The 24870-nt window shown below is 43.7% G+C and overlaps 2 protein-coding genes across 2 annotated transcripts in view; both read left to right on the top strand.

Annotated features, from left to right (window-relative positions):
• Positions 1-12511, top strand: part of prkd3 (protein kinase D3) — a 149554-nt gene extending 137043 nt beyond the window's left edge. Inside the window, exons 17-19 of the mRNA XM_080751343.1 lie at positions 5650-5917; positions 7480-7565; positions 9583-12511. Coding sequence (XP_080607469.1) covers positions 5650-5917; positions 7480-7565; positions 9583-9756 — 528 coding nt within the window. The 3' untranslated portion in view covers positions 9757-12511. The remainder of the gene's footprint in view (positions 1-5649; positions 5918-7479; positions 7566-9582) is intronic.
• Positions 12512-13713: 1202 nt separating this feature from the next.
• cUnh5orf63 (chromosome Un C5orf63 homolog) lies at positions 13714-16845 on the top strand. The gene is made up of 4 exons (XM_080750105.1): positions 13714-13848; positions 14588-14705; positions 15055-15111; positions 16022-16845. The coding sequence occupies exons 1-4, from the start codon at positions 13844-13846 to the stop codon at positions 16187-16189; spliced, it is 348 nt and encodes a 115-aa protein (XP_080606231.1). The 5' UTR covers positions 13714-13843; the 3' UTR covers positions 16190-16845.
• The last annotated feature ends 8025 nt before the right edge of the window (positions 16846-24870 follow it).

The following is a 24870-nucleotide window of genomic DNA, read 5'->3' as shown; positions in this document are numbered from 1 at the left end:
ATTAGGGACACAGCACGAAACACGCAGATTGCAGAGGAACATGCTGCATTAGATCTGGCACACAGAGAGCGTGACCTGAGAGAGAGAGAGGAGCTGTTGAGGCAGAGAGTGGCTGATATTGATTCAGCGACGACACCAACGCAGTCACTGGTTAACGAAAGCTATTGGAAACTGAAATGGCAAGAAGGTGAAATGGAGAAAAGGTTCATTGAGAGAGAAAGACAGTTGGAAAAACAGATGGAAGAGAGAGGAAGACTGTGGGAAGAGAAGGAGAAACGGTCAGCACAGAGAGAGGCGGCAGTCGAGGAGAGAGAGAGACAGATAGAGCAGAGAGAAGTGTCCCTTGATGCGACTACAGTGTTACCAAAACAGCTGGCAGACATACAACTGTGTCAAATATCGCAACATCAACAAGCCGAAATCAGTCGCTTACTTCAACTGGAAAATGGTAACCGTCCAGCACGCTATGCCGATCTGCTGTTCAGCTATGTTACGCCTTTGCATATGTATCATTCTTGGGTGAAAAGAGCTAACTGGTACGGCACTGGGGTGAAATCTATACTTCCACAGAACCTGAAAGAATTTATTTTAAACTGTTGCCAAGAAAGGTTCTATTCCGATGTCCCCGAAATGACTGCTGCAGCAAGGCAATCAATTGTTACCAAGATTAACGATGTTCTCCGTAAAAGACGAGATTGGACTAACCGAGTCTGATTGTTTTCGATTCACATAGGCAACATTTGATTGTATGTGCCATGTTAAACTTCGCAAAGATAAGCAGATGAAGGTTAGACAGACTGAAACGTTTTTATTCACAGTAAAACATTGTAATTGTAATTGCATTTGAAGACTGAACTGTATCTGTTGCCTACTGCCTTGTTTCCAAATAAAGAACAAATTCAATTTAACATGTTTGATTTTTTTTTTCCAAGGATACAGTTTAATGCTGAGAGAGAGAGTGACCAAAATGGACCATACCTTGCTTATTATACTGTATAGCTTTTTACTTGCCTTTAATTGGCTTGAACTAAAACATAGATAAGGGGGGGGGGGGGGGGTTCTCAAATAATAATTTGATTATCAGGGGGGACCATTACTTTTTTATTTTGGCTGGAGGGGGGTCATGCTACTTTAATTTGTTGAATTTTGTATTAAAAAATGTTTTCTTTTGTTATTTTTCATACGTGTTTACTCCCATATATTTATCAAGTTCCCCCTGATTAACTTGGTATATTCCGCTTCTGTAAATCTCCCCACAAGAAACGCGCACTATAGGCTAAAATACCCTATAGCCTATAACGTTCTCTACAATAAGTAATTGTAGATGATAGTTATATCTATCAAATATGGTTTTATATAGCAAATCAATGTTGCACTGTAGATCAGCCAACGTTTTTTTTCATAATTAGGACGGTGCTTGCTACAATGTCTTTTATAAAGACAGTTGGAAAATGGTAGAATGACACTGTTCTTAACAAATCACCAATATTGTATGAGGAAAAAAAGGCTGCTGCCGTCTGCATTATATAAGCTTGTTTAGAATGTCGGTCTTCGGGCCGAGCCGGTCTCCAATTGTCAATTATGTATCGGGTTTGGGCTCTGTCCGGGCTGAAATTCTGTCGGGCTGGGTTGGGCCGGGCTCACTTTTTTAGGCCCGATTTAAGCTCTACGGGAAGAGGTGACGTTTTATTTGTTTTAATGGCTTCATAATTGACCGAGCCATGATGAACTTAAACCAGAAGAACAAAACGTAATCCTCGCTCGCTCGCTTTCTCTCTCCATCTCTCTGTCGCTCTGTTCCAAATCATGTCCAAATGGAATACCACGGCCCCATAATGAGGAAATGTATTTGGCGTGGGAGAGTGTCGTCAGGGTCCCTGCACTGTTATTATTATTATTATAGGAAAGGTCTCGTTTTGGTTAAGTTGTGTCTTTTTCGTTTCCTTATATTTAGCTTATTATTATTATGTCACGTTTGTGTTATTTTTGGGACAGTGTGTGAACCAATTATTTTGTAATTGTTTGTGAGTAATGACGATTGGCTGGTGACTCTTGAGGTAACTTCTTTATATACAAACCAGGAACTTTCAAATGTAAATGTCACAATAGTCTACTTGTTATCCTGCTGTTCTTATTTCAATATTAATTATTAGTGAAAGTTAGATGAAGTTAGAACTCAACTGCTCTGCTGCTGAGTGAGCAAGCCGATCGAGGCGCGATCGTCTATGGGCGGGATCAGCAAGGCCGTCAGTGATGAAAAAAAGTACTCACATGTTTTCCTTAAGTAAAAGTAGAAATACTCTTTTAGAAATCCCATGTTCAAAATATAAGCCTTAATTGGCTTGAGTAATGACGTTTTGGTATCAAAATGTAGGCTGTATAAAGAAAACGGAGCCTATAGTCTAGTCATTTCACAAATGTAGCCTACCATTTGTAGATTATACAAATATTTGAGCAGATTAAGCAATATTGTGAGCTTGTATTTTCAAATGGCCTAAATGTAGGGCTGAAGTGGTTGTATGCCTTTATAGCCTAATAATCGAAATTTGCAAAGTATCTAACTGTTTTCAAAAGATTGTAGTGGAATAAAAATAGCCTACTCGAGTAAATGTACTCAGTACACCAATGAAGCCTGCGTGTGCCGTCAATTCAACACGGGCGGACAATAGAACTGGTTCAACATGTTTGGCACAGATACTTGTGTATTGGAAGCAATTAGCTTGTCTAGAGGGTCGCCTATATGGTCAGCTGCTCCCCCTCCAACCGTCCTACTGTATATGTTCCATGTGATGTTCTCCCTTATAGACTGTTTTTATTTAATTTTTTGACACTTGCTTTGGCAATGTAAACGTATGTTTTCTCACAAAATGTCATGATTACCGAAAAGTATTGAAAAACAGTGTGGTAAATAATAGTTTGACATTTTAACTTGACCTTTCACTCTGTAATTAGAAAGGGACCCTTTCACAAAAGCAAAAGCGATTGGTCATGTCAGAGGCTTGGTTCTCAAAAACCTCCTCGCTGTCACATCTTCTTCTGAGACGTTGACATTTACCAGAAGAGGAGGAATGGAGAAGGATTTCTACAGGCATTAGGCCTACATTTATGACCATGATGGCATTACATTATTATTATTAAACCACAATCAAATGTTTGTCCAGGTGTCTGGGACAACTAATACATCTTTATGAACAACTTTATGAGGCTATTGGAAAAATGTTGCCTACTGCCTTGTTTCCAAATAAAGAACAATTTCAATTGAACATGTGAACAAAAGTTGTGTCTTTTTCGTTTCCTTATATTTAGCTTATTATTATTATGTCACGTTTATGTTGTTTTGGGACAGTGTGTGAACCAATTATTTTGTAATTGTTTGTGTCACAACGTTCTGTCATTTGATGACTTCTCCGCCTCTCTCTCTCTCTCTCTCTCTCTCTCTCTCTCTCTCTCTCTCTCTCTCTCTCTCTCTCTCTCTCTCTCTCTCTCTCTCTCTCTCTCTCTCCCAGCCCTAGAATATATATATACATACAGTATATAGTATCAAAATCAGCTTACAGTTTTTTTTTCGATTGCTAAAACACATTTTTTTTAAATTTGGCACAATTTTCACAACCTTTACTTCTGTCCCCAATCGCTTGACTCAATTTGTTACTACTTTAGATTTCCTTATCATATTAGACTCTGACTTTCCTTCTTTACACTCTGATGTAAATTTCACATCACCTTGTTGTCAAAACACAAGACACACTTTTCAGGTTTGCACACACTTCTCACATAAAATCTCATAGCATCAATCCACAACACACAAATATTCAAATCTCTAAACTTTCGGGTCAGGCGAGCAATTCAGAGCCAGGTCCCACTGCTTCAGGCCATGGAGGAGGCTTATGGAGATGTGGGCTTTGAGGCCTGTCAGGGCTTCATGCGGCACTCTAGGTCAGGGGTTTTCAAAGTGGGTGATGGGGCACCCTGGGGTGCCACGACGGCAGTCCAGGGGTGCCGCGAGATCATTTGATAATATTTTGAATTTATTTGGACACTTGAAAAAATATTATTTATTATATAAAGTACAAAGTTATTTTCAGTCAGTTCTAACCAAAATGGCTATTATGTAATGGCTCAACGTTTTCCTCGCAACATAATCACTAAAATATCGTCACTGTCGGGCAGAAAACTTGTATCTCCAAGTTTCAAATGTGTACGGCTTTTGGTAAAGAAAAGCCATGCTACATCATACAAGACTGTCGCACAAAACTATTGAAAACAGCCGATCTACAAGCACACAACGCGTTGTGGGCTTGTTTGGATTGTTTGGGGGTAAACGTTTAGACCTACAGTCAATAAAATGTTTTGTCTGCATATTTGTGTGCTGTTTTATGTTTGTCTATGAGAGAAGTGGGCATACACTGGGTCATTTTACAAAAAGGGAATTGGTTCATTTACCAGAGTAATTGACATTCATTCAGTGTGTTCCATTTCGACAATTGTGTTTTCAATTTTGCTCTTCAGTGTTCTGTTCATGCTTGGTAGTGTTCAGCCAAAAGCTAGTTGTGTTTATTCAATGAATGCATGTGTGTGTCATGTGAAAATATGGCTGTGTTTACCAAATGAAAACACGAGTTCCATTTTGTGAACATGTTAAGAGATTTGATGGCAAAGAGTTGTTTTGCAAAGGGATCTTCAACGTTTTCAGATCAAGGACCCCTTAGTTGAGAGAGAGATGAAGCAGGGACCCCCACAACCCTTTGTACCTCAACCTCTGTGCTTACTGCTTAGTATGCTCTTTTTTCCCCTCCACACCTAAAGTATTTGCCGAAAATAGCCAATCTGCAAGCTCACAACACTTTGCAGTGTGAGGTGTTGTGAGCTTGTAGATCTGCTATTTTTGAAAAATTGTGAAAATGAGTGCAAGTCTTTGAATATCTTTGACCCGATCTTTGACCCGACTTCTAAATCCTTCCTCTAAAATCGAAATCATGCTGTTCTCAAACCTTTTCATGTGAAGGACCCCCAAAATTACAGGTATTTGGCCACGGACCCCCCATCTCAAAATATGTTATTCCAGGGACCCCCCAGAAGCAAATATTTGAGTTACAAATGTTCGCTTTTAAGTAGATATATTCAAAGACTTGCAAAAAAAAACATGATTTAAAAAAAATAGCAGATCTACATGTGCTTGTATATTTGCTATTTTTCAATAGTTAAAGCAGTCAATAATCCTAGGCCTAAATGGGTTAAACAAATAATTACAATTTGAGTGCAAAAATAACTTGAAAAGAAACTATTTACAAGCTCACAATGCAGGTAGAGATAACAAGTAACCAACAAGTAATAGACTCGAATAGTCGACTCATATTGAAGAATCGCCACCCCGTGGCTGAACAGCCACACTACACGTTGAAATAAAATATCACATTTCTAGGGGGCGCGGCTAAGAATTTGGAGGCGTGTTTGACAGAGGTACCTCTAGGCACCTCTTGACACCTCTAGGTGTCATTTTAGACTTGGCGACGCTAAATGTTGTAACCCACTGTATGTAGAACAGCAGTATAACAATAGGACTTGTCCATACGAAATAATTCAGAGTCCGACGTGACATTTCATTTTTGGCTTTAATCCATGCTTCCTCCTCCTCCTCCTCCTGGGCAGGTGAAGCTGTGTGACTTTGGCTTCGCCCGCATCATCGGAGAGAAGTCGTTCCGGCGCTCTGTGGTGGGCACGCCGGCCTACCTGGCCCCCGAGGTGCTGCGGAGCAAAGGCTACAACCGCTCGCTGGACATGTGGTCGGTGGGCGTCATCGTCTACGTCAGCCTGAGCGGCACCTTCCCCTTCAACGAGGACGAGGACATCAACGACCAGATCCAGAACGCCGCCTTCATGTACCCTCCCACGCCCTGGAAGGACATCTCAGCCGAAGGTATGACTCCCCTCATCTAGTCCAGTGGTTCTCAACCTGTGTGCTGGGTTCTTTATTGTTGCAGCGTTTCTGCCAATGTTGCCATTTCAAAGACTCCCCAGTTTGATATGCATAAGGCCAGGTGTTCTCAATCTTTTCAGGCCTTGACCCCCCCAAATAATCATATTTTTCTTCCTTCTCCCCATAAATTGCCATAATCATATGGAATAATCATAGTTTGAACTGGAGACCCCCCAGATGATGCCCTGTTAGGCTTTATAGATGCCCTGTTAGGGTACCCCCTTATACTCATATATGGGGATCCCCAGGCATCTGGATGAACTTTGTTCATTGACATACTAAAAGCAGGCTCTGGTCCCACATAGGTCAAATCAGCCCAGTAATGCATTACAATGCACAAGATGCAGCACTTACTGGTAAACAAACATAGCCCCCAAAATAATGGAAATTCACTCCCCAAAACTCAAATATGACTTGAACCACAGGGCAACCACACTTGCAATTTCACAAATTGCACATTTTCTAATTATATTATTCGACAATTTGGTCAGTGTTTGTCCACTTTTATACTATAGTTTATTGATTACCTTTTTATTATTATTATTATTATTATTACCCTTATTAAAAATGTCTTAAAATGTCCTTAAATTGTCACTTCTGGACCCAAACTAATATTCAGACATGCAGCAAAACCCCCAGTCCACATGCATGTTAACCCTTTAGTGGAATGTCTGACCTTTCTTTCATGTTGTTAGTTCAGATAAATAAATCCCCCGCCAGTTTCACTCTCCCCGCTGTTACAGAACAACACCTTCCCACACATTACTGTAACAGGATGCTACCGGATATAAACAAATGACGTGATGGGTGCTGCTAACCTTTTAGAGCGTTATATAATCCCACACATTCTCAGTGGCGTCAGTTCAGAAAAAGCTAAGGTATGGCAACATGACTGGTGTCTTGCATGCGCAGTCGCGCACCTTCGTGCGCATGCAAGACACCAGTCATGTTGCCATACCTTAGCAACAGGCATGATACATTTATTTTAAGAAGTACATTCTATTTCCCCCCATTTCTACGGTTTCTTGGGCTGGATACGGCAGCCTGGAATGGTTGTTCAAGTGCAGTTAAACTTGGCACGTTAGTAAACGTGCCACAATTAACAATAATGAATTGCACCTGTGCAGCTGACCTGCGGAACCTGGGAATATACCATTTTGTCAAGATGGGGAGAATACAAGTGTGGAGAATACAATTATAATACTTTGTTAAAGTGACCATTTTGTTACATTTTGCATTTGTAGTTATTTTACTGTAATTTAACAACATAACCAGAACAGATAGACAAAGAGACATTCATGGATTTATATTTAAAAGTAACTTTTATTTTCCCCCCTGGACCCAGGGTATGGCAGCTGCATACCCCTGCCATACCCAATTGACGCCCCTGCACATTCTTTTATTTGCTCCACATCAGGTTGCCTCTACACGTGGGATCTGCATGCGGGTTAAAGTTCTCAGTCTGTCATTTGGTTCTCATAGATTTTCTTTCTTCTCCACAGCCACAGATCTGATCAACAACCTTCTCCAAGTAAAGATGAGGAAGCGCTACAGTGTGGACAAATCCCTCAGTCACCCATGGTTACAGGTGAATATGTTCTCTGACTCTGTGTCATGTGGAAGCAATAGATGCAACATCCTATCACCTTGGTCCCTAGTCAGGAACGTTACTCTTTAGGCAATGGCTCAGGGGTAGAGTTGCCATCTTTGAACACGGAGGGTTCCCGAAAGGTTCCCAGTTAGATCCCGGGCTGCCCCGGAGTTAGTGTCGAAGAGTCCTTGAGCAAGACTCTGAACCCCTAGTTGCTCCCGGTGAGCGGGTTGGTTGGTGCCTTGCATGGTTTCCTCCGCCATCAGTGTATGAATGTGTGTGTGAATGGGTTAATGTAATGCACAATCTTTGTAAAGCGCCTTAGATAGAGTCGCTATATAAATGCACCATTTACCATTTAGGTTGCTTGGGATCAATACCATTTTCAGGTTTTCAGAACCGGGTCTGGAGCGGAATTAACTTCATGTCATCAAGGCGTCCAGAACCCACGACCAGAAACCAAGCATGCTGTGCTCCTCCAAAATGATTCCTCTAGTTTAAACTAAATGTGTTTCGTTTGGTATCATTGTTTTGTATCTTTTGGTATAATAATCTTTTATTCTAATTCATAGTGCGGCTAGCGAGACTAAACTAATTGATTTGTATTATGAGGGGGAAGAAGAACAATGAACCCTTTTTTCCCTGTTTCAATATTGTTTTTATTATAAGGAAGAACTTTGACACCACTTGACCATACATCACAAACGTAACAATACATGAGACACATCTTAACAGTACACCAAGGACAAGAAACAAAACAACAAACAAACAAACAAAAAAAATCATAAAATAATTGTTCACACCAAATACAGTAATCACCCATATAATCCTGCCAACACCATCTCTCCCATGACTCTGCCATCCATATCCATCTCCTGCCTCCCAATTGATGCCTTGTCTATTAGCTATTGTTCTCCGCCACTCCAACACACAAGACTCTCAACCACTCAGCACACATACTTGGTGTCATTGGCCGCCATGTTTTTTATTTAACTCCATGTTGGAAAGCCTAGTGACACGAGGTACTCGTTTTATCCAAACACTCAACATAAATTGACACAACCCAGTAAAGTGGTGTCATGTGACTAACGCAGCACAGTGCATCTGATTTTCAGCTTCTTTTTTTGTAATTTTATTGTATTTGGAAGCTTAGGGGCTGAGGGAGTTCAGATGTATGGTTTTACCAGATGTAGGGGCCTCGCCACACAGCCTTATGGGATATACAGTATCAGTCAAGGAACCACTTGATGTTTCCTTGGCCTTTTGTCAATTCAAGCAACCTTATTTGAATGTGTCCTATCCTTCCTAATGAGACTCTCGTAGATATTCCATAATCGCCAAATGCTATATAGAGTCTGGAACTTCACCTCAAGGTTATATTGATTGGCCGAATACTTTATTTACAGTTTACAAAAGGTACAGAGGTTGTGTACACAGTTACACAATAATGCTAAAAGGAGAACACAAAAGGCCCTGAGGGCTTGTTTCCATTGTGGTCCTGTGTATTCAATTCTTCAAGACATATAAAGACATACAATACTATACAAGAGATCATCAATACTGCACTCTTAAAAAATGCTGGGTTAATTTCAACTGTTGGGTAGACAAGACACTATTGGGTCAGAGGTTGGGTTTGTTTGACCAAACATATTATCGATAAGCGATAATATTGTGATAAAAAACACTTTAGAGATTTATCATTTATCATGAAATCGTCCTCCGTCATGCACTGGGATCAACTCACCTTTTATTTACCGAGCTGCACAACTTAAGCCTCTATTGGTAAAACATACTTATAATAGACGTACTTGATTTTTTCACTCTCTACCAAATCTCTTTGCCAAAAAATATCCGATCTACAAGCTCGCGTTGTGAGCTTGTGGATCTGCTATTCTTTTGGCAAATGTTCCCCAGGACAATAGATATTTTGAAATGTTCATATTGTCCCATCCCTATTACTCTGACTACTTCATTTCTACTTGTCTCCCTCTCGGCCCTCCTCCTCGTATTCCAGGACTACCAGACGTGGCTGGACCTCAGGGAGTTCGAGACGCGGCGGGGGGAACGCTACATCACCCACGAGAGCGACGACGCGCGCTGGGAAGAGTACTCGGACGAGCACAGCCTGCCCCATCCCAAACACTTCATCATGGCCCCCAACCTGGACGACATGGACGAGGACCCCTAGTGGTCACGGAGGGGGACGTCACTCACACTACGCCCTCCCCCGTGTATCGAGGTGCTTAACAAAACGTTAACAGGGAATTCATCTTCGTACAAGTTACGTGTACCTTATGCAAGCCGCCGACTGATATCCCTGCGGAACTCTGTGCCGTGGAAAGCACGGAGAAAGAGAGAGAGAGAGAGAGAGAGATGCCAGTTGAAACTGAGAATCCGTCTGGTAAACGTCTGCATGGCAAGGCGGAAGAGGGCGGAAGATTTGGCAGCTCGATACGCCGCCCCCCAGAGGAGGAAGAAAGAATGGCGGGGTGGACAACGTGTTGTGTTCTCACACAAAACTCTTGGGAGAAAAAGAGACGTTTCGTTATCTTTGCACCGGATGATTGAAGACATTAACGTGGAATTTATATCAAAGTGTGGCTCCTTTGATGAAAGAACTTCCATTTGCAAGCCAAACATACAGTACATTAAGATGAACTTGCTTGTTTAGCTGTTTAGTACATGTCATTTTCGGGGTATCATTTATTATGAGTAATAATAATATTCCTCTGGTCATCACCTGAGAGAGAGAGAGAGAGAGAGAGAGGAGAGAGAGAGAGAGAGAGAGAGAGAGTGCGCTCACCCCAGGAGTAAAGGGATCAAAAGTACATTATGTCATCCATTGTTTATTTAACCACTTGAACCCTAGCAGCATTAGCCTGGAAACCATACGAATCTGCCATTGCAAAACAGAAAACCTCGCTTTTCTGGTATTGGGGCGAAAGCAAGTGATCTGAGCTCGCAGATCAACATTTTCCAAACGATTTTGATATTTCTTTTTCAAAAATGTTACAAAATAGCAGATGTGCAAGCTTTTATATCTGCTATTTTTTTGAATAGCCAACGTATGAAATAGAGTATAGAGGGTTTAAGTGGTAAAGAACGCATGGATTTTAGACAACCATAATATAGTTATTGTTAACGATTTCAAGATTGTTTGTGAAACTTTTCCTTTGATGACTTGGAACTGGAACTATCATCTGTTTATGTCTGTTTTACATGTTTCTTTTCTTCTTTTTTTTTTTACTAATTATGGTAGATTTTTTTGCACTATACTACCATTGAATATAGCAGTTTGAAGATGGGATGATGAACAGAAGAAGGAGTATTCGCTGCTAACCCTCGAGAAAGTGACCAAATAATGACGGAAAGTATCGGAAAAATGTCAAAGAGATAGAATAGGAGGCCAGGCCGACACAAACTGCTCAATTTATGTTCAGCTGAGCTTTCAGAGGTTTTATTATTGTGAGTTTTCTGTATTGGGACCACATAATGAGCAGTTTGTACTTAAGAGTCAGACAATGTAAGTTTAACCGCAATCTGCACAAGCGAGAGCAGTGTTCCTGAACACTGACTGAACATCTCGTTTTTGTGTTTAGCCTTTCATGTGCTAACTTTCACAGCAGTATTTTTTGATGAATGTGACTTCTCAAACTCTCCCAATTCTGTCCGAGTAATACCTCGTCTCTGTCGGGTGTAAACCTCATACAGTATGTCCGAAATCTGTTACTTGTCAGGATTCAAATTCAAAAGTAGCAAAAGTAAAGGATCAACAAGCGACGTGTTTTCCGAGCTTGTGGATCTGCGAGGTTTGATACTTTTGTGTGACGCTGTAATTATGATCGAGCAGGGGAGTTAATTTATGAAAGAAAGACATGTAAAAATATGGAGATACTGTAAAGAGGTTTCTGCCCGACAGCAACGATCTCTTGAGATGCAGTCGTTTTTTTGTTTGTTTTTAGAACAAATCGTAGCTGTGTATTCTCCTTGGAAGCCATTAGCTGCAGTGCGTTTCAGTGTCTAGACCACCAAGTCTTAACAATCCAGTGCAATGATTTCTCAGTCGGAAAAGCTTTGAAGGCTTTTTCTGCCACGTCATTTTATTCAGGTTTTTTTTAGATGGTACAAAACCGAGTGAGTCTTAACCGCGTCCACTGCATTCATATACTTTAGTTAACGATTATCCAGTGTTGAAACTAGAGATGCATCAAGCAACCATCGATTATTTTCTTAGCAATAATGCGTATTGCTGATTTTCTGATGAATAGAATCTTGAAGCAGATTATTTTGGATATTTTATTTTTTATAAATCAACGAATCACCTGAAATAAATGTAAATCGTTTAGTCTGAAACCACATAAACCCAATATTTACTTTGTCATACAACATTTTCGTGCAAAAACAGTCGACCTACAAGCTCTGTAGATATGCTATTTTTGCTCATTTTGAGGACCAAAAATCTATTATTTTATTGAAATCAATTCCTTTTTTTCTTTTCTTTTTCATATAATCGATTAAATCGATTAGTTCGATTAAATGTTGCACTCCTACACCAGATTATATTTCTTGATCAGTTCGTCAAATTCACACAGTGATTACAGTTGTAATAATTGGAATAACTCTACATGAAGAAAGGGTCCTTTTTGTCAAGTAGTAAAATGAAATTGAGAAATGCAGCTCATTGCCCTATAGACCTTTTTACCTGTATTAAGAAGACAGACACAGTAGAGTGGAGTTAAGAAGTACACCAAGGTGTTTCATGTGGTATTGTTTTGTTTATTATTTACGACTCTAATGGAATGTGTTTTTATGGGAGTTGTAGTTCTTTCCATCATCGTGTCTCTTTCCTGTCTATGTTGCCGCTGGATTGGCAGGTGTCAGTGTTTTTTTGTATATTTCAGTACATGAAATTGGAATAAAAACTCTACTTCTTATCATGATGACTTCCTGAATTCCCCAGTAATCACTTTTTTTATTTATTGCCCCTGCCCTGAGCTGAGACCCATGTGTAAACTAACATCATGCACTTAAATGATTGCATACTTTATCCAGATGATTTGCTTCATGCAAGGCTTGATCCATTTTCAAATAGACAAAAGGGTTCCCAAACTTTTCAGCCTGTGACCCCTCAAAATAATCATATTTGAACTGTGGACCACCCACCATGATAAGCACTTGGAATTGTAGGTAACATTTCTTTCCTCCAAAAAAAATCATTTGAGTGTCCCGACCTCCAGTTTTGGAAACAGAAATGGATGGACACAGATACAGTATATCTGTGTATTTATGCGTGTGTTTATTTGTGTATGGCGCTGCTGCATCTGTATCCAGTGTCGCTGTCAGACTATCTACTTAAATGTTATAATGTACCAAAGAGTTTGCATTCTATTACTATACAATACAATACTATATTACTCTAGTAATAGAATGCAAACTTTTGTATTATGTCTGTGCGTCCCCTCAATGTTCATCACATTGTGCTGGTGTTTTGCTGCCATCTAGTGGTCGACTCGGGTTTACTGGAGACAGAGTAACTGACTTGCTAATGCTATTACTTTTATTTCATACGTTAATTATTATCATAAGGCAATGGGATTTAGATGGGATTTGATTTGAGTGATCAAATGTTGGAGTGCAGCAGGGATCTTTTTGGACTATTTTTAAGAAATGGGTTAAAAAATAATAATAATCAAACTACACATTCCGGTGCAGTAGGTGGCGATGGGTACTCATATACGTTCCGAGCGACCCGCCATTAACTGAGATGAAGAACTACACAGCGTTGTTGTTGATGTTTTGAGCAGCGTGAAATTGGCGAATATAGGACGTCCGGTCTAATAGCGGACGAATTTAAGACATCCGGTCACCTTCAAAATAAGATGTCAGTAATTAATGTTTGTAAAGAAGCAGCGTGAAATTGGCGAATATAGGACTTCCGGTGTAAGAGATGGTGAATATTTATTTTTACCCCAAATATAATTATCATTGCGTATGTTCGTTTAAATGCTAAATCTATATTTTGAATGTCCATATCATGGGAAAATGTATCGTTTTTCAATTGGCTGAAATATACTCTTATTCTGAAGAGATCGGCTTATATTCGCCAGGTTATATTCGCCAGTTTCACATAGGCGATGTTTTGTCATTCAAACATTCTGTCATGTAATGTAATGTGTCCTCATTCACAGCACGAAAGGAAAAGCTTCACTTCTTATTAAACAACTTTACCAGCAGCAGAACCACAAGGACAACGTTGTCATCTTCATGATTGGGTGATGAGGTAAAGATAAGAGAATTCAGAGAATCAACGTCAGTGGTTTTATGTTAGATCAGTGGTTGCCAAACTTTTTAGCTCCATCCATGATCGATATGATCCATCATGGATCATCCATGAGATCAATATGATGATCCGTGAAGCGTGATTGGAAATGACACCGTGAACGATGTATCCGTCTAAAATTTCTGTATTTGCAAATACATCCAAAAGAAGAGGCAATATAAGTGCACAATAGGAAAAGGAAGTGTTACTCTGTCTGTGATGGTCAATAACATTGATTGATTGAATACTTTATTATAGGCTACCTATATTTATTTGTACTTTTATGAATTGAGTACAACTCAAAAGGACATTTTTTTTTGTGGTTTTAATCATATTAGTACTTGTAGTAGTAGTAGTAGTAGTATCTGAACTGTACTGTAATTTTCCTATGAGAACTTCTATAAAAGTATAAAAGTATTCAATCAATCCAATAGAAAAGTAGTTTAATACAATCAATCAATCAATCAATCACACACACACACACACACACACACACACACACACACACACACACACACACACACACACACACACACACACACAGCTAAGTACAGTTCAATACTAAGATGATTTTAAACCCAAGAAAGCCTATGGCTTGTTTCCATTGCGGACTTGTGTCATAAAATAATCTATTTTATGTTCATAGACAGACTTGTCCCCAAATTCAGCACATTTTAATGAGCTTTGCCTCCCATTGCAGGTTACACGGAATGCACAGGCTGGTGGCAAGGAGCCTCAGTCAAACCCAGAGACCTGTTCAACTGCTTCAAAGACTCTTCTGTCAGAAGACATTGCCAATCCTAACACTTTTTACCAAGGTATTGTCAAATTGCCATGCATATTGGGCACACTACAGAAGCAACTCTGACTTCAGAATGTTGACATTTCTGTATTATAAATCCTTGGTTTGAGTGGTCTTGTGTAATATAGTAATATTTTGAGATATGCATTTTTTTTATTTTCATGAGCTGTAAGCCACAAAACAAAACAAAAGATTTTGAATATTTCACGGCATGTGCAATGTAGAATATATGAAAGTTTCCATTTTTGAATTATATTACAATTTTTTTTTTGTGTGTGTGATCTGTATACCGTATTTTCAGTGAAATGCCCTGCCTTAGTTACTGAATAACTCACTCTGAATCACTAATCACTCATGTACTGCAGGATCCGTGTCCACTGTGTGATGAAGCCAAAGTCGTCCTTGAACCATACAAACACAGGGTGAGAATCTCTATCCTCCTTTGTTTATTTTATTGACATTGAGCAAAGGTGCATTCATTGTCTGAGTGTTACAGTTGGCCTACAAGAAGTGCTCAGATCAGCTGACACAGTACAGGGAAACTGACAGAACCCCAGTACAACAATCCACTCATCCTATATAGACTCTTCGCCCTCCTGGCCCCCGAACTGTGGAATAAACTCCCAGTTGCACTGCAGACTCACTCCCTATAGCTTCCGCAATGGTCTGAAGACTCACCTATTCAGATTCCACCTTAGCCCATAGCACTTACACCCCATAGCAATTTAGATAGCATTTTTATGTTTTATTTTTCATGAAGTTTTTACTGAATAAGTGCTTGGTCTACCAAAGTTGTTTAGCCTACGCTGCAAGCCAGATTACGTCATGATGACGTTATGATAACGTCCTCCGGTGACGTTCAGAACTAGGCCAGATCACAGCCCATATGGGGATGATCTTGACGTCATTACCAGGACGTCATATGGAGGTTTTTTGTTTGACAGGATTATTGTTATTGTTTGTAATGTTAGTTGAAATATGAGCATGTAAGGTTATATTCTGGGACATATCTGACTAGTTATCATATTTATCTGGCCTCGATCGGACCCTCTCTGATTAATCCAGGACGTCCGTTTTCATGGGCAGGATTTATGTTGGTTGAAATCAGGTGATATTCTAGGCCAGATCTGACTAGTCATGGTTGGACTTGATCTGGCCCCAATCGAGACGTCACTGATTGGTCCAGGTCCTGACCGTGCTTGCTGGGTACTATTTCATTTGATGTATTGATGTTGATGTACTGATGTATTACCTTGCTTATTACCTCTGCTAAATGCTTAAACTGTATTATTGTGTGTTTGTGCGTGCGTGTGTATTTGTGCGTGTGTTCAGTATGTTTTCCAGCAGGTAGACATCACATTGCCAGAGAACAAGGTGTGGTATGAGCGCTATAAATATGACATCCCTGTGTTCCACTTGAACGGTCGCTTCCTGATGATGCATAGAGTCAACGTGGGTTTGCTGGAGGAGCAGCTGGCCTCAGTGGAGGACATCAAGTAAAACTGTGGGTCAGGAGGACCCCCAGGCTCAAGGGGGTCCCCAAATTAGTTTGGGGGGGGGGGGGGGTCCCCAGATGATTAGCTTAATGTGAAACATTGTTTTCTCACTCAACAGTAAAAAAGGAAAAGAAAAAAAAAAGTTTTAAGTGTATAGAGCAGGGGTAAGCAGCCTTTTTGAAATGAAGTGCCATGTTTTTATTTTCTAGATAGTCAGTGTGCCATGTCAACATATGTTTTAATGACACCCCATCAACATTCTGACATATTTTGATTGTCAGGACATTGTTATAATGATCATTAGACTCAGAGCAATAACCCATCTATCTCCCCGACTCCCTCCCCAGTCAAAGTTCAGAATTTTAATGAATGTAGAATTATGTGCAGGATGTAATTTGATGCAAATTGGGTGACTTAATGTAATTGGCCACGTTTAAAACAATATTTGATTTTAAAATATAAATCCTCTCTCACACACTTATGCCAGGGTGCCAGTGATCACCCTCCCCTGTGCCAATGTTGGAACCCAATGCCTACCCCTGGTATAGAGGGTATCTGCCCATTTCTAAAGTGACAATATAAGGACTTTTTAATACCTCTAAAATGAAAAAATTAAACATTGGCCAAATGGTCAAATATCAAGGCATTGTGAGCATGTAGATCTGCTTTTTCACAATATAACTGTTTTATACAAATTGTAACTCTTAGTGCTTGTCAGGTTGTTAAAATATTCTTATTTTGGGGGTCGTGGGTTGAGAAGGTTGAGAACCACTGAAGTAAAACACCACAGATTCTGGAGTTTATTTATGAGTTCATTAAATGAGTTTCTGTTGTGTGAATTAAAGGTGTCGTGATTTTATTTTGTTTGTGATTGCTCATTAGTCTTTATACTATACTGTCAGTATGTAGCCTACTAGCTGCCTCTAAAAGTGTAAAAAAAAACTAGGGTTACACTAAGGTCTACATTTCTCTGGAAGAGTTAGGGAGACACTGTGAGCTTGTAGATCTGCTATTTTCGTTGGCATCATTGTTCCTAGTTTTCCCTGTCTACCCTTGTTATTGTTACCTGTCTTGTCTCACCTCCCTGTGCTTGCTAGTTTTCTCCACCTGTGTCCTGTTAGTCTCTTAGCCAATCCCTGTGTTGATTGTCAGTTGTGTTCACCTGTGTCTGGTTAATCCTTTATTTAAAACCTCAGCTCCTTGAGTTTTCTGTCATTTACTCGAAATGCACTCCTCTTGGGTTATCGCGCCTCCTAGCGTGCGATACAGAGCTACACATATGCTCCCGAATGACACAGTCGGAGGGTATGCCAGTCAAACGCCCCGCCCCACCCGTGGGCATAAGGCGCGAGACTGGCATGTGTACTTCCTCTTCCGTTCCTCTGCACGCATGAGATACGGACGTCTACACATGTTACTCTACGACAATTAATTAATTCTTCAAGTTACTCAGTATAAGACCAGTTCGAATTCAACTTTAGCCTTAGCGGTGAGTAGGACCATCACCCACGGGTTTCGTTCAACTTGGTCTGTTCTTCTCTGTTTTGTTCTTCGCTGTTTGCTGCTAACGATAACAAGCGGCTAGCCTAGGTTAGCTTAGCTTACCTTCGTCATGTCTAGCGAGGGTCTGTTTTCACCACCCCTCCCTCGACGCTGCGGGGATCCGGAGTGCAGCCGCTTTATCGCCGCTGAGGACCCGCATTCCATCTGCCTGGGCTGTCTGGAGCTACAACACGCTTGGCAAGGTTTCTACTTCCCAAACAGCTGCGTGTTCTGCGCGACGATGGACGCGGCCGTTCTTCACCAGCGTCTGCTGGTGGTCATGAACATGGACGCTGCAAGGCCCAAACAAAGCCACGTCGCTCGGGGAGCTCAGATGGAACACGGCGCTCAGATCCCCGCCACGCCAGGACAAAGAAGCGGGCCTGTTTCCAGCACCGCAGCAAGGTTTGTCCAGGCGGCTCCTAGTGTTTGCGAACCTATCCGCAGTAGCTTCTCTCCGATGTACACTATTTCTACCACAGCGCACAGTGGTGGGACCGGCATGTTCGGCTCTACCCCGCGCTTCTCCTTCACGCCCGGTCCTGGTTTGACCAGCACCGGGCCTCTCCAGGCCTCCGCCGCCCTGCAGGCTAGCCTCCAGGGACCACTCCAGGCGGGGCCATTGTCTCCGGTCGCCGCCGAGGCGGCCACCAGTGGGACTCCTCACCCCACCAACCCGTTCCTGATGACTCCAGCGGTCACCGCCCCCCCCTCTTTCCCCCCTCTCTTAACGTCCCAACAGAACGTGCCACGTAAAGTGCCTCGTGGCTCGGACGAGTTTGGCACCTCCGAGGAGGAGGAAGATGCCATGGAAGGAGAAGGGGAGGAAGATGAAGAGGAGGAGGAGGAGGACGGTTTGGTTCAAGAGGAGACAAGTGAGGACATTGTGACAAGTGAGGACATTGTGATGCTAAGCCCCCGTCATGGCGGCACCCCGCGCACCTCACCCCAAGCCCCCCCCATCGCCCCTGCCAAGAAGGCAGCGGTGGATAAGGAGAAGGTGGGCGCCACAGCAGAATCCACCCCACAAGAACTGGACCTGCTGGCAGTGGTTGAGCTGGCGGTGGCCAAGATGGGCCTCACTATGCCAGTGGAGCCTCGCCCTGCGAGCTCAACGGAGATCAAGTTTGCGGGCAAGAGAGAGGTACAGACACCAGTCCCTCGCTCTCAGAAGCTACCCGCTACCCCGGGGCTCAAAGAAGCTCTCCATTCCACATGGAAAGAACACAGAGAGCCCGGGAAGATGGCTCTGTCAACCTCACTGGCGGATGAGGACAAGTTTGGCGTGGGCGGCCTTCCCCCTGTGGATGTCGCCACTAATCAGTTCTTCTGTGCCCAGTTTAAACCCACGGAATGCCCCTTCACTCAGGAGCCTGTGCCCAAGTTCAAGAACAAGGACGAGAACAAGGTCTCCAACATGGTTAAAAATGTTTATAAAGCTGCAGGGCTCTCTGTGAAAAGTTTAAACGTGGTGGGGCTGATGAATGGAGCCATGGCAGAGATGCTGCTCCAAAACAAGGACCGCCTCCCTCCTGAAGCCTATGCTGAATGGGATGCCATGCTACAGCTGGCAATAGTGAGCAACGTCCATGCCATCCAATGGGCTGGCAGAGGTATGGATGTCGCTGTCAGCATGGAGAGGTTCAGGTGGCTGCAGAAAGTCCCCTTCCAAGGCGACGAATCAAAGGCCAGCGAGAGGCGAGAGGAGCTGAGGGGCCTGGACACAGCCCCCAACAGTCTCTTCGAGGGAGCGTTACCCTTCCTCCGTGTCATCACCGACACCAATAAAGCCCAAAAAGAAGTGGTGGATGCTGTTTTGGGTAAACCTGATAAAGGGAAAGAACAGTCAGGTTACTCAGGACGCTCTTCCCGTAATAGGGAGAGATATCAGGGACCCCCCCGACAGGGCGGGAAACCCCATCGTTCTCCTAGAGCTCCGTCTTCCTCCTCGGGCACGAGCAGAAACAGAAGTCAGAGCAACCAGGGCTCCCAGCACCAGGAGATGCGCCCACCGGCTCGCCCTTCATACAGTGCAGCAGTGAGGGGGCGTGGGAGAGGGTCGAGAAAATGACACTTTGAGAAAGAGGGCCTTCTCACCCTCGGCGCACGGAGACAGGGTCATGGACGGCTCTCCAGCGCGCAAGCACAGTGCACTTTTGATCCTGCCACCCAGGGTGGAGGAATTCAATGTAAATGTGAATTTTGTTACTGTGCCAAATGTTTTCTCCCCAGTAAAGAATGTGTCTGCGAAACAAGGTCTCTTCTTTCACAATGCACACACAATGGAGAATCCCCAGTGGGGACATCCATATATAAAATATGCATGCCCAGTACCACAATCACAAACACAAACAGCCTTCAAGGAAACCCCCTTAAGGGGCATTTCCAATATAAAAGGTTTAATTGTTCCACAGCCTCAATCCTCCCTTCCGACACGAGAGGGCGCCAAAGCGCCAGTCAAGGTAAGAAGGTGGCAGAGAGGTCCTTCTTGTTTAGCTGTCCCAGCCAGAGCTGCGGCAGCAGTATTAAACAGGGTTTTAGACAGGACGTGTTTACAAGAATGCGTTCCTTTTTACACTCCTCCTCTGCCTCCTGTCCCACCGTGCAACAAAGTGTTGTCGCCGGTGATAAAGGCATTAAACGTAAGGCCCTCGCGTCACAGCAAGACGGTGTCACGCTCAGTAGTAAGTCACGTGACTCAGTCTCGAGTCCCTTTGACTTCCGCGTTACCGGTGACGTCAGAGTCGTGTCCGGGGATGCACATACCGTGCATTCCTGTCAATCACATTCCGTTAGGTCTGACGTCAGCTCCCATTCAGAATCCTTTGTCAAGGCATTTAACTCAATGGAAAGCATGCAAGCCGTGTCCCTGGGTGCTTCGCACCGTGAGGCAGGGATACAGGCTACAATTCTCAACCCAGCCTCCCTTGTCAGACAGAGTGATATTCACGCATGCAAAGGGGCAGGCCGCTTTGATTCTGAGGGAGGAGATTCACTCTTTATTGGGGAAAGGAGCGATCAGGGAAATTTCCACAGATCAGCTCGGTCTGGGGTTTTATTCTCATTATTTCGTTGTGCCAAAGAAAGGGGGGGGGCTGAGGCCCATTCTGGACCTAAAAGCCCTCAACAATTTTCTGGTAAAGTACAGTTTCAAAATGTTGACGAACGTAGCGCTATTGCGCTCGATCAGAATCAACGATTATTGGACGTCCCTCGATTTGAAGGACGCGTACCAGCATGTGGGAATTTACCCCCCACACAGAAAATTCCTGAGGTTCGGTTTCGAGGGGAAAGTGTACGAATACACTGTTCTCCCGTTCGGCCTCTCTCTGTCTCCCCGCGTGTTTGTCAAAGTGACACAAGCGGCTATAGCTCCCCTGCGGCAGCAGGGAATCCGACTTGCGACGTACCTGGACGATTGGTTAATAAGCGCAAGTTCAAGAGAGGAGGTGACACGTCTCACCAATGTGGTGATGTCGCAGTTAACCTCTCTGGGGTTCAACATAAACTTCAAAAAGAGTATGTTAACACCAGCTCAGCAGACCACCTTTTTGGGGATCTCGCTGGACTCAATAAATATGACGGCTCGACTCTCACAGGAGCGATTAGTCAAGATCGTGGCCTGCGCGAAGTCTTTTCGCGTGGGCAGAGTGGTCACGTACAAGCGCTGCATGATTATGTCAGGGCTGATGGCCTCAACTATCCATCTACTCAGGCTGGGCAGGCTGTATATGAGGCCTTTTCAAAAGTGGATGTTGGCACTCAAAATCCACTCGACACAAGGTCGCCGCAAGGTCAAGGTGTCCCCAGGGTGTGTGTACACACTGAGACCGTGGGTGGACGTGACTCTTCTGTCCCAGGGGGTCAGTATGGGCGTGGTGGTGTCACGGAAAGTGATCACAACGGACGCCAGCCTCAGTGGTTGGGGCGCAACGCACGAGGGCCGTTCGGTGAGGGGAGTTTGGGACTCCGCTCTACAGAAGCGGCACATCAATTTCCTGGAATTAAAGGCAGTGTTTCTGGCGTTGAAACATTTTTTGCCTTTTGTGGAAGGGTGTCACGTGTTGATCAGGACGGACAACACGACGACCATGTGCTATATCAACAAGCAGGGGGGCCTCTCCTCCCCGGCTCTCAATCAGCTGGCGCGGGATCTGACGCTGTGGTGGGAACCACGTTTGGCGTCGATCAAGGCGTCGCACATTCCGGGGCTTCTGAACAGCGGAGCAGATCTGCTGTCCAGGGGGGAGCCCCTTTATGCAAATTGGTCCCTCCACCCGGGAGTGGTGAGACAGATTTGGAGCAGGTTCGGTCAGCCTCAAGTCGACTTGTTCGCGTCAGCAGAGAACGCGAAGTGTACACTTTTCTTCTCTGCGACGGGGCCAGCCCCACTGGGGCTGGATGCTCTGGCTCACGACTGGCCGAGGGAACTGCTGTACGCGTTTCCTCCGTTGGAACTGATCCCCCAGACTTTGGAGAGGGTCAGGCGGTTCGGCCTCAAACTATTGTTGGTGGCTCCGGGGTGGGGCGTGTGGAGGTCGGAGATATCTCCCCTCCTTTACGGCAACCCGTGGCCTCTGCCGCCAATCAGAGATCTGCTACGGCAGGCAGGGCAGGAGATCTTCCATCCCGACCCGGCGAAGCTAGACCTTCAGGTTTGGCCCGTGAAGGGGAGTCTTTGAGCGCTTTGGGTCTGACACCAGGGGCGGTTCAGACTATTCAAAGTGCTAGGGCTTCGTCCACGCGGTCGGCTTATGATAAGAGGTGGAGGATCTTTGAAGACTGGTGTGCGGAGCGTACGTCACCGGTGGTGGCGTTTGAGGCTCCGGTCCAGCTTGTTGTGAATTTCCTTCAGGAAAAGTTAGAAAGTGGTCTTGCCTTTTCTACCATTAAAGGTTACTTGGCGGCGCTGTCAGCGTGCCATGTGGGCTTTGAGGGTAAGACGGTGGGTAGGCACCGTCTGGTGGCTCGGTTTTTAGCGGGTGTGCACCAGCTTAAACCGGTTACTAGGTCCCTTTTCCCATCGTGGGATTTGGGTGTGGTGTTGGACGGGCTGTGCCGTCCACCGTTTGAGCCTCTGGAGGCGGCGAGCTTAAAGCTTTTGAGTTTTAAGACTAGTCTTTTGTTGGCTTTGTCTACAGCCAAAAGAGTCAGTGATCTACATGCGTTATCGGTGGACCCGGTGTGCATGAGATTCTGTGAGGATGGCAAGAAGGTTCTGCTAAAACCCCATTTGGCGTTTGTCCCAAAGAACCGTGTGATTATACATGAGCCAACTGAGTTGGTGGCTTTTCATCCTCCTCCGTTTTCTTCGGAGGAGGATAGGCGTCTACATTGTCTTTGTCCGGTAAGATCCTTGAGGATTTACTGTGAGAAGACGAGGGCTATTAGAGCGTCAAACCAACTGTTTGTCACTTTTAAAAGTGGTCCTAGACGGAAAGCGGTGGCTAAAGCTTCACTTTCAAGGTGGATTGTGCAGGCCATAAAGATGGCCTACACTTGTGCTAAAGTCCCGGTTCCTGAGGGCCTAAGGGCTCATGACACTAGGGGAATGTCGACCTCCTGGGCTCTAGCCAGGGGTGTCTCGATCCAAGAGATCTGTTCGGCGGCTAACTGGTCGACTCCGTCGACTTTTGTGGTTTTTTACCATTTGGACGTGGCTCCATCTTCATTGGCGCATTCGGTCCTGGGTGTTGCCGCCTCCTCTAGTTAAAGATTTTTTCCCCCTTTTTTATAGCTGAGACCAAGTCCCTTTGCTCTCGGTAAAAGGGGGAGACCCTGTTTCCTTATAAAACGGCTGCTAGTGGGCCTATTAGTGAATAGGCGGGCTCCAGCCTGTCAGGGTTTTATGAGGCGGACCTGGTCGGCCTATTAGTTCATGAGGCGGATTTCGGTCTGTCAGGGTCTTTCTACTTTCTTCCGCTCTCGAGTCCGGTGGGCTCGGGGCTCCGTGGGGGAGGGGCCACGCCGGGGGTGTGGTCTCCTGTCAGGCGGAGCGGGCGGATTTTGAGGGTGTGCGCTTCCGGGGGTTTATGTGACCCAAGAGGAGTGCATTTCGAGTAAATGACAGAAAACGAAAGGTTTCGTACGAAACCATGGTTTTCTTAGTTTAGGAGAAATGCACTCCTCAAACGCCCCTTCGCGCGCATGTTGCGTGCAGAGGAACGGTGTTGTTAAGAGGAAGTACACATGCCAGTCTCGCGCCTTATGCCCACGGGTGGGGCGGGGCGTTTGACTGGCATACCCTCCGACTGTGTCATTCGGGAGCATATGTGTAGCTCTGTATCGCACGCTAGGAGGCGCGATAACCCAAGAGGAGTGCATTTCTCCTAAACTAAGAAAACCATGGTTTCGTACGAAACCTTTCGTTCTCTGCTGGTCCTTGAATGCTTTTACAGTGTTCAGTTATATTCTAGTGGTCTCTGTATATGCCTATGGTTATTCTGTGTTTGCCTGTTATGCCCCTCAATTACCTCTTGAGTCACACCCTGACCAAAAGGAGTTTAGTATGTTTTAAGTCAGCTCCTGCATTGACATGGGAATATTCTATGAAAAAACGTCACACTCTGAAGTCATAGAATTTTGCAGTTAAAAAGGGCCAAATTGTTTGCCGTATAGCTATCAGTTGTTTATTTAAATGATTGGTGTTGTTGCTATACATGCATAAAATGGAAGTGGTTGTTTTCAATTTATGTAATGTTTTAATAGAACAGCTCAAAGCAATGAAGTTCAGAAGTTTTCTAGAATAAACTTAATTTAACCAATCAATGAAGCTGGGGTTATAATACCACAATTAGAAACTAGTTGCAAACTTTTTATTTTATTTTTATTCAACAGTCAAAAGTGAAAACCACAAATGCACTTGATTTAACAAAAACATTTAAAAAATAACTTGCTGTAGTCTTGATCATCTGAAATTAAGAAATTGTGCAGTGTAAATCTGGGGTTTTAAAGAACAACCTAAATTGCAATTGTGTCATAATGAACCCTGGTCATAAGAGGGTGTAGCTAGTAGAATCAGACATTCTGTCAGGGGTAGAGGTGTTTGCTGTGGATTTTCATCTATTGACCTGCTGACTCTCCTTTTTACTTTAAATATAACCTCCAACCATTTAATAGTGTGAAAAGTCTAGTGGTGCAGTG

The sequence above is a fragment of the Nannobrachium achirus genome (genome assembly GCF_963921795.1).
Source record: "Nannobrachium achirus genome assembly, chromosome: 20".
NCBI classification, from domain to species: Eukaryota; Metazoa; Chordata; class Actinopteri; order Myctophiformes; family Myctophidae; genus Nannobrachium; species Nannobrachium achirus.
The sequence above is the reverse complement of the archived record's forward strand: the minus strand, read 5'-3'. Positions and strand labels throughout refer to the sequence as shown.